Consider the following 15,677-nt stretch of genomic DNA (forward strand, 5'->3'; position numbering starts at 1 on the left):
ATTTTGAAGTTTTTGCTCCCCTATGCTTAAACGATGTCAATTATGATGAAAATGATCCTCCCAAAATTTGAAGTGATTCGGAAGAAATTTGGTTGTGCACACGCTATTTGAAGTTTATATGGAAATTACTTTGAAAAAGGCAAACCTTTTCTGTTCAGTCCTCTAACTGCTCGTCATAATAATCTATGGACAAGTGAATACACTCATTTCATGTGAAAACTTCCCAACTACAACTTTGCCGAAGACCACATTTCGATGGGACGTGAGGATAATTTGTTATTATTGATAACAAATTCTAAATCATGCTGAGAGGATCATTCATTGCTTTTAGAGCAACACTGCTGTTTTGCTGTAGAACATAGTAGCCTGGATTACTTTGATCTATTCTGAATAACAATTTATCCTGAGGTCTAATCAAAAAGTGGTCTTCGGCAAAGTTGTAGCTGGGAGGATTTCACATTAAAATAATTTGTTCACTTTTCCATAAAATATTATAACAAAGAGATAGAGAGCTGAACACAAAGGATTGGCGTTTGCCATAGAAATCTCCATATAAACTTCAAATGGCGTGTGCACAGTTAAGTTTCTTCCGAATCACTTCAAACTTTGGGAGAATGCTATTTACCATGAATAAAATCGTTTAAGCATAGGGGAGCAAACATTTCAAAATTTGCATCACTCTAATGAACACCATGGTAGGGCAAATACTACCGGATTCTATTTCAGATGCCAAGAGTTTTCCGGAGAAAATACAAAGACGGACCTCGACAGCCATCCAAATGGTCGCAGCTAAACGTTCCATCGATTCTGGAATGTCTTGAGATATGCATTGATCATGTACCAGATGCCAAGAATCGTGCCGCAACCCGTTCAATTCAAATAATGTTCATTTTACCCCCACTGCATGTTCATTTTACCCCCAGCATGTGTTCACTTTTCCCCCAGTATATGTTCATATTACCCCCATTGTATGTTCATTTTACCCCCAAGTATATGTTCACATTACCCCCGTTACATGTTCATTTTACACACATGATTGGAACATTGACTCTGTGGAAAGCAATTTTCAAAATTATAGTAATGATGATAAAATTCTATTTCCCTCACAATATTTTAACTTGTTACATTGCATAAACATCCTTCTTCAATTCTGAGCTATTGAAAAAGAATCTGACAGCTCCATGAGCAAGAAAACATGAAAATTGCTTAGGGTGTTCATTTTACCCCCAGTTCCCCTACTCGATTGTTATCCCCTTCTTCTTGCAGAACTTTCGATACTCGCGACCGACGTACTCGTCACCGTTATCGCAGCACAACCGCGAAATGCGTTTCCCGAACTTCGCATTCACTAACGCTTCGTACTCTTCGAATTTGTCCATCACTTCGTCTTTCGAGTTCATTAGGGTTCATTCAAATATTACGTAACGCAAAATATGACAATTTTAGACCCCCTCCCTCCCCACGTAACAGAATGTGTATGGAAAATTTTAAATTTTTTTTTGGACCGTAACACCATGTAAGACCCCCTCGCTCCCCCTGTTGCGTTACGTAATATTTTAACGATCCCTTAGGAACACAACTGTAAACCAGCTCCAGTCGTCGACGAAAGTAACATTCTACTTTAAAAACTGAGTCAGAATCCAAAGTTTCATAATTTTCCGTACCCTGGAACTATGTTAAAACACGTTTGAATTTAGTATGGAAATCGCGTTTGAATCACCCCTCGGAAAATTTTACTTCGCGACGAGCTGTCATTATGTAAATTGAAATGTCATTGAGTCGACGTAATGAAATCTTTTTTAATCATTTACTATATCAAAATTAAGAAATAGAAGCGCAATAGAATCGTGTTACACTTAGAAAAATGTGCTCTTTCGATCTAGCTACAAAGAACTGTGAATTTTTCATCACTAAACAACCCAATTCTTTTAGAGTCTGAGACTCAGACATGCATCCATGAAAATCACTACATGAATTATTCTAAGGATTTTTTAGGTAATCTTCCAGGGGTTCTACCTAAAATTGCATTCTGGTCCTCCAAAAACTGCTCCAAGGAATTTTTCGAGAATAACTCTAGAAATTCCTACAGAGATTCGCCCATGAATTCCTCCAAGGATTTCATCAAAATGAATAAGAATTCATCCAGAATTTCATCTGCGTTTTTTAGAGATTCCTCTAGGGACACTTTTCCTGAAGAAGCTTTTGAAAAAAAAAAAACCTAGATAAGTTCCTGAAGAGATTCCTGGAGCAATACTTGGAGAAACACTTAAAAAAGACACCTACACGTAAATGCTTGCAGTGGACGATTTGTCCACACCAGACAACGGACTGGCATGCAAATTGGGCAAATTCACAGTCGAAACACATTTCTGACGAAAAGATTTCCGGACTGAAGCGGGAATCGAACCAGCCTTCTGAAAGAATTTCTGGAAGAGTCCCAGACAACCAAAATGTACGTATAACGAAATTACCTGGAGACTTTGTATGTGCAAAATTTCACTTATAAGATGTCGCGAAAAAGGCCTTCTACGTACAAAAGTGGAGGCGATATGCATGCATATATTATGTGATGAATAATAACATACAATGCGAGTGTATAAATATAAAACCGAACTAACCTGTGATCTTGTGCGACTTAACTTATGATAACAAATGTTGATTTGACAGCTGCTACGGGTTGATGCGACTTACTTTGTACGAGTGTACGGGACGAAACAAAATGTACAAATGAACTCAGAAAGAAGTGTTTTATGCGAGGAAACTCATTAATCTGACGAGTTTATCCACGGTGTTTTGCGAGTTTGATGTAATTAGTATGAATAAACGAGTTGTAACGTGAACTTTCATGCGATTTCTGGTTGTCTGGACTTCCTGAAGAATCCTTGGAGGTATCCCATGAAGAATCACTGTAGAGATTTTGCTGTTGAAATGTGTAGATAAATCTCTGGAAAAAAAACCCTGTAGAGATTTTTGTGGAGCAAACCCTGCAATAATTCTTGGAGAAAACTGAGGAGAGATCTCTGGAGAATTCGATGAAGATATTTTCCAAAAATAATCAATGTAGAGCATTTACTGGATCAATTGTAGAGATTTTTCTAAAACAATCCCTGAAGTAATTCTTAGGATGATTTTTGATGAAATTCCTGCATTCATAGGAGAATCTCTGTCGGAATTTCAAGAAGAACTCTTGGAGGAATCCCCGATAGGTTCTTTGCAACGAATCCCTGGAGAAATTTCTGGGGAATACCTGCAGGATTATCTGCAGACATCATTAGAATAATTCATTTCACGATTTTTCTCGTGATAACTGTGGAAAAATTCCTGCAAGAAATTCTTGAGGAATTTGTGAGTTGTGGAACATTTGCAGAAATTCCTGGTAGAAACCTTGGAGCGATCCGTGGAGGAATCCCGCAAGCAATATCTGTAATAATAATAATTCCTGGAAGAATCTTCAGAGGACCACTTGAGGATATCTTTATATGTTTTGGTGGAGGAAATTCTGAAGAAATCACTAGAGAAATATATTGAGTCAAGACTGGAAAATCTGACAACAGTTCGCGTTGAAAACTATTCAAATTTCTTGCTTGCTGGTGGTGACAAATGGGATAAATTTTCAACGCGGACCGCTGTTCTTGAGAACCAAACAGCGGTCCGCGTTGAAAATTTATCCCATTTGTCACCACCAGCAAGCAAGAATGTGCTCTTGAAAATTTGAGGTCTGGCTTCGTTCTATAATCACCTTAATATTTGTCTGAAAATCAATTTGATATTAATCACCGAATTCCTTCAAAATTCTCTTTACAGACCCCTCTGTAATATTTTAAAATTTATTCAATCAGGCGTACCTATTTTTTAAAAATTCAATCATTCCAAAGGTTTTAGCAGAATAAGATCAGCTGTTCATAAACTCTTCCGTAAAAGTACTTAAAAATTTCCCGGGAAAATTGTTTAGCGACTTCTCTATTGAATTAAAGTATTGCTTCCCCTGAGATATCGTCGATCATTTCAAAAAAATTCGCCAGAGTTCCACCCAAGCATTTTCCAAAGATGTTCTACTTTAAACAGCATTATCGATTCTTTTGGGGATTTTTAAAAGAATAACAGTTTAACAGTTTTAACAGTTTTACAAATGGATTTTAAAATTTATTCTTGAACATCTCAGATAATATTCTCCAGAAATTCCATAAGGAATATACCTCAGGTTTCAGAAATTACTTCATTATTTTTTCCAAATGTTAATTCAAGGATTCTTTTATAAATAATATCTAATAATTCAGCCACTTAACGTATTTGGCTCAAAAACTTCTCCAGAAATACCTCGATATTTTTAAAGGGAAATCCTTACAAATTACTTTACGAATCTTTTCATGGACTTCTTTTTTTTTTCATTGAAGTTCTATCTAAATTTGGAAGATATACTGAATTCTTGTTTGGAATTTCATGAGTTAACCGTCGAGTTGTTGATACTTTTTGACGACCTTCTTGACGATGTACCTCACGGAAAAAGCTTTGGTGTTTTTTGTTGGATTTACTACAAAAAAATCTTGTTCATTTTCATCGTCTTTTATAATGGGCAATGATGTTCAATCAAGTAGAAATTTTATTGAAGTTGTTTGTATCTAACATGTTGTAAAATGTTTTGCATGAACTCCGAAACTTCATGGTAGTATGGCTAACTGATTTATCTAAAAACTATTTTTTATACTTGTGGAAATTCCAAACACACTTTATTGAGGGAATATTTTTAACTTTTGTGGTAGATCTGTAGTAGTTTAACTTGAAAATATTGGAGGTATTTTTCGAGAACATAACCAAAAATGTTTTATGATAAAATTTACGATTTAAAACTCATAGGAATTTTTTGCATCACTTAGGAAATTCGTTGAGGAATTCCTAAAGGACATTCAGAAATCAGGAACCATACGTATAAGAATCCTGATTTGATTCAAACTCCTAGAATTATTTATTTTCCTTTGGATTCTTTAAAATGTTGCTTTTAGAGAATGATTTTTTAAGCGATGTTTTTTGAGGAAGCGTCATACCAAAGAAGGAAAAACAACAAAATGTTAAAGCAGATAGAAACAAGATGGATAACGAAACAACCAAAAATAAGTGATTATCTATTTTATTTTCTTTGGAGATGAATAATTACAGGATAATTGAAATCTCTCTAATGAATTAAAAAATAAATTTCTCTAGGAGATCCATCAGAATCTTCTTTAGAAATTATTCTTGAAATCTAGCAGAATTCCTCCTTCGACTTCTGGATGCCCAATTCTGCCAAAAAAGCCTGCCTTGGAATTGCACCAGAATTCAATTCCAGAATATGGATTTTTTGCTGAATTGATAAAAGTATTTCTAAAGTAATGTTTTATGGAAGATCTTTATAAATTTCTTCATGAATTTGTTAGTTAATCGCTGCCCAGTTATTATTCTAATTTTTTCTCCATAGATTTACTTTACCGCTATGCTTATTTCGGGAGCAAATTATATTGATTTCCTCTGAAGATTCGAAGCCGAAAGGCATTCCAAAAATACTTTTTGTAGATAATTTCTACATAATCCGGGGATTTCAAGTAGAATTTACAGAAAAAAACACAGGAGAATTTGTGACGCAATTTACGAAGTTTTTTTGCAAATATATCTGAAGAACTTTTGATGAACTTCGCGATAAAGTTTTCAATACCTATTTTGGGAAAACTATATAAAGGAATTTGACAGAATCAATGATTTTTTTTTTTGGAAAAATTGCTAAGGCAAAGTTTGAAGTTTTGAAAGGTTAAGTATATTTTTTTAGTTAAATCCGGGAACGCATTTCGGGATCAACTTGAACATGAGCAAATCTCACAATATTATTTGACTAATTTCTAAGAGATTCTAAGAGGTTTGTAGCAAAAGGTTTAAAGACTCTTTGATATACCTTAACGAACTTGACTAAACTGAAATTCTAGAGACTGCACATTTTTTTCTAGGTAAAACGTAGTATAGAACTTAAGCAATTTAAATTCAATTTAGGAAATTATTTTAAAAAACTGAAGCGAAAACAAAGAAAGAACAAATTGCTAGAATAAAAAACTATAGCCGATTGTTTTAACTTTTCTTAGAAGCCTTAAGCAGATTGAAATTCGTGGAAGAGATGTGTTATGAATAAGGCCTTGTTTTTCGTCAATAATTCCCGCTATCTTATGTCTAAGGAGTTCCTTTAGTAATTTTGCCTATTTATTTATTTGCCGACAGCTTTAATATCTATTAATTTTGACGAGTTGTATTAATTTTATACGAGTTGTAATTATTGTATCGACCCTCCAAGTTGTAATTATTCAGGGCACTCTCCAAGAACATAGAAAATCATATTGCAGTTAAAATGCTGCTCTATGCTAAAACATTTGAAATAGTATTGTTTGTACTGTTCAAAAAATACGAATTTAAGGAACCGCATTTCCTGGATACTAACAGTCTCTAGTATCACAGTATTTTTTGCAACGGAGTTGTCGAGCAACAGCCGAACAATTAATCTTTCGATGGTCGCACGAAGACAGCTAACTGTCACACTGATGCTGTGTACGACAAGCGAGGTTTTCCCACTATTGTTTAACAGAATAAAAGAACGTAACTGCTGACAAATATTTGTCAATTGATTCAGAACATTTTTCTTCACTTTAGAATTATGCAATTTTTTTTTTTTTTTTTCATTTTTATATATATTATCATCCAAAATTCTGGAGGGGGCCTGGATGACTCTGGGGGGGCCTGGCCCCCCTGCCCCCCCCCCCTGTTCCTACGCCAATGGAGAGCATTTGAAAATTTATATTCGAATTTTAAAAATTGATGAGAGTTTAGCTTTTTTGAAACGCTTACAAACATTTTTTTACGATCACTAGTTGATGAAGTTATAACGGGTTCGTCACTAATTCTTGATAGCCTAGTTCCAGTAGAACATGAATTCGGTCTCGAATCTCTTAGCAAAAAGCAGTTTTACAAATTGAGACCATTTTTGTAACCAAAGTAAGAAATTCCCATATAACGTTAAACGCCTAGAAGTATGCAACGCCCATAACAGCTTTTTACGCCAGCTACAAAACTGACGGGGGTGATTCGACTGTGACATTTCTTGCCTATATATTTTATAGTATCACCCAAGTAAGCTATAGTTTGAAATTGTTGACTAACCTGTCAGACTATTTGTTTTGCAGCTAGATATCATTAAATTCGGAAATCAATTCTTAAATATATATCGCTTTCTTTCTGTAATCTTATTTCTTTTACAACTTTTAGGCACCTGAAAAACGTGGAACTTCACGAGCTTGTAGAAAGAACCATGGACGATATAGTAACCATGCCAAAGAACCAAAACATTAAACATTCATCCAATCCATATAAATCCACTCACCAAATCCATGCAGCTGAATTGCTTAAATTCAACAAATCGATGCTGATGACCAGGAAGGCGAAATTTTACTGAATTCAGCGATAAAAATTGATGTGCGTAGAATAAAGACGACAAAAAAATGTACATCCCATAAAGTGACAAGTTTCAAAATTAGTCTGTTAGGTGTTTGAAAAGCGCCACATATTGCATTGATATGTGATTTACACATCAATTTCTAACTTATCCCACAGTTGTTCGAACACTTCTTCCTTGTTTAAAGTGTATATATTTAGTGAATATGGGAAAATTAAAATGCGTTGCGGGAGGGTGTTGTGGAAGGCTTAGATTTTATTCATATTAAAAGCACTAAGTCAACGCATATATCGGCATGATAAATCACAAGCTACCATTTTAAAGTCAAATTCAAAACAAAAGTATAAGGAATGATTATGGCTACCATAATGTCTTGTTCTGGATTAGAAGGTGCTCCAAAATGTTTAGAGCATAAGTGGTTCTCACGGACTCTTTTAGACGACCACGTTTTGATATATGAATATGCCCGCTGTCGTTGATCGTTTTTCATTAATTTGGAAAAGAAAACACTTGAATCAAAAAAGTAAACTTGAAAAAAAAATGATTTTCATATCCTAGTAACAACAATGAAAATTTTTGACGTTCCTTGTCAATTAAACAAATACCCAAAGCATACTTTGATCTAGCTATAAAAATTATAGTGTATGCAAGAAATGTCAAAGAGGGGTGATTCAAAAATTATGGCATGCTAGCGTAAAAGCTTAGTAATTCTTTCGGCTATGTTCAAAACATGATTATTTATATTGCAAAAAATGATTGATTTATGGTAAATCCAATTTGGAAACATGCTTTACAATCGATATCTATTGAGGGATATGATATTATATAAATCATTATCAACGTACAATAGTGTTTGTCATGTTTGTTTTGACTGAAAACATTTTTAAGGTGAATTTTTGTATACATTCTGTACATCAATCAATGAAATCTAATTCACGTTCTCCATTATCATTAATCGATTCAGTTCTAACTGCAATGATGTAAAATGGTAGTTCTTGGTTGTGTCCTACCCATTATCAAAGTTACGCCATTACCGAAAATCGATTTTCGATTATATGAAAATTTACAGGAATTCAAAACGAATCGTTATGCAATCTGTCAACTGCAATAGATAACTAAGATACCAGTATTTATTTTAAAAATTTCAAATAAAAATTATGAAATCATTCAGAAATATTCAGATTTTCTTCCTAAGAACTATCAAAGTTATCACGTTTTGCGGTACTCTAATAATCCCTCCATAACAGATGAACAAGAATCCTCAATTTTCTAGAGGAATCTCTGAAGGAATACTAGAAGAAATCGTCTGAAACATCTCTGGAGAAATTCCGGAGCTTTCCTGAAATACTTCCTGAAACAGATCTTGGTGGATTTCTGGGAGAAATTCCTGGATGAATCCCAGTAAAAAAAAAAAAAACTAGAGGAATCTAGGAAGGAATCACTAGAGACATTCCTGCAGGGATTCCTTGCGAAATCTCTAAAGCAATCCTTGTACATATTTTTTGCAGGAATCTTTTGACGAACCCCTTATCGAATTTCTGGAGGAACTCCTAGAGAAATTGCTATGATATACTTGGAACCCTATCGGAACCTTTCTGAAATTTATCATGGCGAACAAAACTTCTTTCTTGAGGAATCTCTGGCAAAAGCTCTAATGAAGAAATTGCTGTAACGATTACGGTAGAGATTATCCCTGGAGGAATCTTCGAAATAATGAAAATATTTAGAGAGGAATTCTTGAATAAATCTCTGGATGTTTTCGTTAAAGACCGTCTTGTGCCCTATTTAAACAGGTCTCAAAATTACGGTTGGTGCCAAAAGTTATAATTCGTCAATCGTTGAATCCCACCGAGAGCATCTTTCCGGGTTGGAAATTTTTCTTCCTTACTTTTTTTCTGATTGCAGTACGCAGTTGAAAAAAGATGTCAATTCAAACCTAACACATTCAAACGGGAGTCGCTGTGGAAAATTCTTGCAAGAAATTGGCGAGAAATATCAGTAGCGATTCCTTTTCAGCAGCAAATCAGGCTTCAATGCATAATGTGTAGCTTTTTCTTAATGCATTGGGAAGCTAATACTTTGTTCAGACTAGAGCTGATATTAAGTAATATGAGCTACGTCATACTTATTATTTCCAGGGAAAGCTTGATGTATGGTTTCTGATATCAAGAAAGCTTATATTACGTTATATCAGCTCTAGTCTGAACGTAGTACAGTCGACTCTCCACATCTCGATGTTCTACATCTCGATATCTCTCCCTATGTCGATGATTACTTCGGTCCTTTCATTCTGCATACATTTTCCCTCTCCATATCTCGATATCCTCCTTATCTCGATAACTCCATATCACGATGTACTTCTGTTGATTTTTTGTTCCAGATGTTCTCTCCGTATGTCGATATGACTAATATCAAAGGTTACTAGACCAAATTTTCGTGATTCAAAACAAGCTAGGAACGCAAAATGACATCTGCTTATTCAATATTTTCTTTTTTTTTCAACAACGGAGAGGTTTTCAATCTAGTATTCATTAAAAATATGTTCTTTGTCTCGATCTCTGCACTGTTTTGATTTTGTATGGGTTTTTGACGTTTACTGGCCTTGTTGTTCACTAATTTCATGGGAGTGTGAAAGAGAGAGAATGATTTTTGTGCAGTGCCCCATATCGATGGTCCCTTCGATATCGAGATGTTGAAAGTCAACTGTATAAGGAGGATTTGCTCAAAGTTTTGAGCTGAGCTGGAGGAAATAATGATTCAGAATCTTGAGCAGTATTCGATCTCAACATTTTCCATAATTACGTTTTCAAAAAAAGTTCAATGTCACTGCTACACATTTTAGTTCATAAATTTTCACTTGTCTGTCACCACCACCACCACTGTCATCGTCACGCAGTTCACGCCATTTTCCTCGGGTCATTCACTGAATGCTGCTGGGACTAGATCCGCAAGGAACTTCACATCAAGAAGTGCACAGCGTACTCTGATGGCTATGGCGACAAGCAAGCTCCAAGTGTTGTCGCGAAACGGAATGCCCGAAAAAAACGAGCAGGAAAATCCCGCGATGAGTTTCCTTCATCTCATTTCGGGTTGCTTTGATGATGGTGATGATGATGAAAATTCAGACCCCGTCTACTGCGATTACTGGGCCAGAAAGGGTTGCGCAAGCAGGAGGAAATGGAGTCTACCGTGTGTGCGGAGAAGACGTGTCGTCCACAAAGTGACGGACGCGACGCGAGTGTTTTCATATGTGAGTTGAGCTAAAACATGCGTCGCACATTTAATTTCCACAGCTTTCATTACCGAAATTGATTTATGGCGGGTCGGGCCGTTTGCGCTGGTGGCGGTGATGGTTTGCCGCGCTTGCCGTGGCCTACTAGGTTGTACGCTTGTGGCTTTTATCCTGATTGGATTATTTGTGCCGAGTACAAGGTATGCTTTGCTTTCTCAGCTTTTGCACGGTGGACAAAAACAGAACTGAATCTTACAGAAGCCGCTGGTTTAAAACTTTATCATATAGTGATTTCCATGTAAACATTACGATAATAAGTAAACACTTGTTAATTCTTTAATTTTGTTATTCGTCACGTTTCTAATCAACGTCCTTCTCTTTCTCTCTTCCATAATCCAGAAAACCAGGCCCAGCAGTACGGCGAAGTGAACCAGCTCGGCGGAGTGTTCGTCAATGGGCGGCCTCTGCCCAACAGCACCCGGATGCGAATCGTCGAACTGGCCCGGCTCGGCATCCGACCGTGTGACATCTCCCGCCAACTGCGCGTCAGCCACGGCTGCGTCTCCAAGATACTAGCACGCTACCACGAAACCGGTTCCATTCTCCCGGGAGCCATCGGAGGGTCGAAACCTCGGGTCACTACCCCCAAGGTCGTAACGTATATTCGGGAGCTCAAGCAGAAAGACCCGGGGATATTTGCGTGGGAAATCCGGGATCGATTGCTTTCCGACGGTGTCTGCGACAAGAACAACGTCCCCAGCGTGAGTTCCATATCGAGGATCCTGCGGAACAAGCTTGGGAACATCACCCACCACCACACCGGAAGTCACACCCCGCACACGCCCCACCTCTACAACTCGATCTACCCCTCGTACCCGTACACGACGGCCAACTCGCTCAAGTCGGAAATGTCCTGCGGCGGGGGAAGTCCTTCGCCGCCAACTCCGGGAGTAACCCCGATCCGATCACCTCATCATCACTGTTGGCCCTCGTCGCACTCCGTCACGGACATCCTGGCCAACGTGCACCATCAGGCAGCGGTGGCGGCGCTCCGAAACGGTGGAAACGTCCCGACGTCCCAGTGCCACACGACGCCTCCGCCGCCCTCGCTGGGGTCCGTAGTTCCGAACATGGCCGCCGCGGCCAACATGCAGCACCAGATGCAGGAGAGTGCCCACCACCACCAGTCGCCCAACTCGTACAACTACTACATGTATCTGCAGAGCGGCGGAATGCACCACGGGGGACTGGCCAGCGCTTCCGGGTTATAGGACGCCGCCGACGGGTCCGGGTCCGGTTCTGCTACGAGGCCGTCGGTGTCGGCCTCGCTGTTCGCTCAGAGTGTGCTGTTCTAGACTGGAAGAGCGCGCAAACGATGTTCGTTTTTTTTTTTTCTGTTCGTGTTAGGTCAAATTTTACTTATTTTTCGAAGTGTGAATGCGTGGGTATGGGGCAAATGCTGTTCAATTAGTGTGTAGATAAGTGTTTTGATAGGTTTTAAAGTTTTTTGTTTCCGATTGAGGTTCTGAGAAATGGCAGCGAGAGAGTAGGAAGAACCGGGGAAATTGAAGCTGGTTAGAAAGTTAAGGGGAAAGGGTATTTTGGACGAAATTTAGTGAGAAACTTTAAAACCAGTGCAATATGAACCATAAGGAACCAGTTGATTCGTCTCAGTTGATTTAGTTTTATATTTAGTGTGAACAGTGAATCGTGATTGTTTGGTAGGAGGTTATCAACTTGAAAATGAGCACTTTCCGAGTGAAGAGTTAGTCATAAATCGAAATAACCAGTTGAAGAGGAAGATCCTTTTCATGAATCCAACCAATCCATATTATGGATCGGAACACAACAATAGCAATTTATCAGCACGACAAATGAATGGTGTGTAAGGCATTTTATGAGACGTTTCGAAGCATATGTTTTTTGCTTGTTTACAAGCTTTGAAACTTGCTGGCGGGCTCATTTATTTACATTTCTTCTAGCGCCACATTTGGGAGGAACTCATTCAATAATGGCGTGCAACGAGCTTTTCAATCTCCCCCGGTAAAATTAAAATCAGCAGGCAGGGAACAATTTCTTTTATATTCTGGTAACATCAAACATATAACCGAGTCGAAACATAGCCTGAAAGAGACGAAAACATCATCACCATCGAAAATGTGACTAGCACTATTCACATATCATGCTAGTTTTTTGAACAATAACAATGAGCGGTACGCCAGAAAACGTCAACCGAACGTCTCGTAAGATGGCTTAATTCTCGATTACTTTTTCAAATCGACGTAAGTAACTTTCATACGGTTTTGGGAAAGTTAATTAAGAAGAATCACAACCTTTCTTCTAAAACTGTATTAAAATGAATCCCCTTTTTAACATTTTTTTTTACCGTGTATATAGCTTAAATTTTACATGCAACCAGCTCGCGTTAAAACACTAGGTAGTTCCTATCACTTCTCACAAAAAATGTATGACAAAATGATAAGCCATTTCCATCAGTTACAGCGGAGCGGCGAAAGTAGCGGTTAGGTTGCGAAAGTGGAGAATCTTACTTTCGTCGTTTTGTAAATCCGGAAATTATACGTTATAAAAGTGAAAAATCGAGTTGGTTTAGAGCGGAACGTGTAGAATTTCGTCTGCGAAACACGTAGGATTGATAAAGTAAGTTTGTTAACTTTTCTGACTTGAGTCTGTTTGAATAAGTCTTCGAGAATTGTTAATTCTATAACTATTCTTTTTTGTATGGTTTTGAACAACAACAGGTAGGGTCAATGGTCCAAAATGCCACTTTCAGGATTTTGTGTCGTTTTCTCCTCACGAGATCCACATTGCAACGTCATTCTAAGTCCTAACAGTAACTACCATCATGGAAACATTTCCAAAATTTGAGTTTTTTAACGGGTTTAAATCGTGTAGAAAAGTTGGTAGAAAAATGGGGGTGGTTCAAAATGACCAAATTGATGGGGTAGAATGCCATTTAGTATGGAGAACTAGTAGTTAGCAACCAAGTTTCTCCATTAGTTTGATCTGTGGTATGGAAACGCTTATTCCTTAATGCAGAGGTTCCCAAACTTTCTTAGATCGTGGCGCCCTTATCAATTTTCTGAGAATGACGCGGCGCACCGGAACAAAAAACTGAAGGGAGAGGACTTCCTTATACATGAGATATTATTTTTTTTCCTCACTTCTTACCAGAAATATAATACTTTATATATGGACAAAACAACACCAAATTAACTTTGAGGATTATTAGGGTGTATTATGACGTTGGTAACGCGTTTTTAATACGGCCTTTTCCGTTTTGATTTTGCTATAAACGCGTAACGGTCTGTCCAAAATACTTTGATCATTCTACTTAAAACGAATAACTCAAAGTGATGTTTGGTGCAATTTCTAGACAGTTCGATTTCTTTCCTTAGTCAACTTTTGGAGTTCAAAGTTTAATTGAGTTTTATTTTCAATGTCGATTTTCAAACGATATTGAGATATTCTGATTTATTCTGAATATACTCACACAAATATGCTTTTGCCAGTAAAATGTGAACTCGTGAAACTTTTGTTCTAACAAGTGAATTTTCTATTTCAATACTCATTAGAAAAAATGGAAGTTTTACTAAAAAAAATACAACCAATGCACAAACGCAGAACTCTTCTGTTTCTGTAATTGTGAACGATTGATAATTTTCTTGCAATTATCCTGCATATTTCTTATTTTTTGATAAATATTTTTTATTGTTCATTGATTGTCATACAATTTTTAAACAGTACTTTAGATTTTTTTTTTTGAAACTTATCAATAGTGCGAGAAGAAGAATCAGATGAAAAATATGTAAAAAAGAAGCTCCAGTTTTTAAGACTTAAATAAAAAGTAGGATTGGACATTCAACATATGATCAATTTGTAATCGTGTCATCGAAAATGAGTGTTTTCTGAACTGTAAATGTTGAATCAAATTTCTTAAATTGACGCTTATATTGAGCTGTTCAGTAATCCAATCCGCATGGTTATTAAATTAATTAACTCATTACGCGTGGTAAAGATGGACAAATTATGAGTGAAATTATGAAAAAAATCCACGTGCTCGGCTGGGATTTGAACCCAGGACTCTTGTATGCTAGACGAGCGCTTGTAACCAACTCAGTTATTGGGTCACCAAGTGGTTCGGTAGCTTAGTTGGTAAAGCGCTCGTCTAGCATACAAGAGTCCTGGGTTCAAATCCCAGCCGAGCACGTGGGTTTTTTTTTATAATTTCACCCATAATTTGTCCATCTTTACCATGCGCAATGAGTTAATTAGTTCAAATTTCTTGCTCGTCAAAAAAAAAATCCGAGTATTACACAATGGTAACAATTTTAAAAATCTGCAGTTAACACCTCTGTTTTTATATCTGTGTAACAAAACCATTTTACATTATATATTTTTCGAACAAACAATCTGAGCAAAAAAAATCTTGAATGCAATCAAATAAATACATTAATCATAATTACATCTTTTAAACACACCAACACTACCCTGCTTCCAGTAGACGATGAAAGTAGCACCACTTTAGACAATGGACCTACATGCAACGCCCTGTGAAACAATCGGAAAACGTTCCTTACGAAAAGCACAATGCTTGACGACACTAACTGCACGGCCTCGAATGCCAAAAACAAGATCAATTTCAAAAGTTGTCAACAATGGATGACAGTCGCTGAAAACGGTTCTAATCTGAACCCACATTATTTATATCCGAAAATTTGAAATGTTTTATTAGATAATAGGAAGATTTCAAATTCAATCATGAATTAACTTGCGGCGCCCATGAAGAAATGCTACGGCGTACCAGGGCGCCGCGGCGCACAGTTTGGGAAGTACTGCCTTAATGAAATCATCGGAAAACCTGAATATTAAGGCAAAAAAGTGAAAAATGTTGAATTTCACCGGAAAATTTAGGAAAAATCTTTGAGTTTATGTCCGAGGGTTGTGGCGGAAACTCTTGGGTAA

The 15,677-nt window shown here is 37.1% G+C and overlaps 1 protein-coding gene across 2 annotated transcripts in view; it reads left to right on the plus strand.

Annotated features, from left to right (window-relative positions):
• Nucleotides 1-12,781, plus strand: part of LOC110674838 (paired box protein Pax-1) — a 228,182-nt gene extending 215,401 nt beyond the window's left edge. For both annotated transcript variants that reach the window (XM_021839331.1, XM_021839332.1), the window contains one exon: nt 11,094-12,781. In XM_021839331.1, the coding sequence (XP_021695023.1) occupies nt 11,094-11,965 (872 nt within the window). In that variant the 3' untranslated portion in view covers nt 11,966-12,781. The remainder of the gene's footprint in view (nt 1-11,093) is intronic.
• Nucleotides 12,782-15,677: the final 2,896 nt, after the last annotated feature.

This window comes from Aedes aegypti, chromosome 1 (genome assembly GCF_002204515.2).
Source record: "Aedes aegypti strain LVP_AGWG chromosome 1, AaegL5.0 Primary Assembly, whole genome shotgun sequence".
In the NCBI taxonomy this organism is placed as follows: domain Eukaryota; kingdom Metazoa; phylum Arthropoda; class Insecta; order Diptera; family Culicidae; genus Aedes; species Aedes aegypti.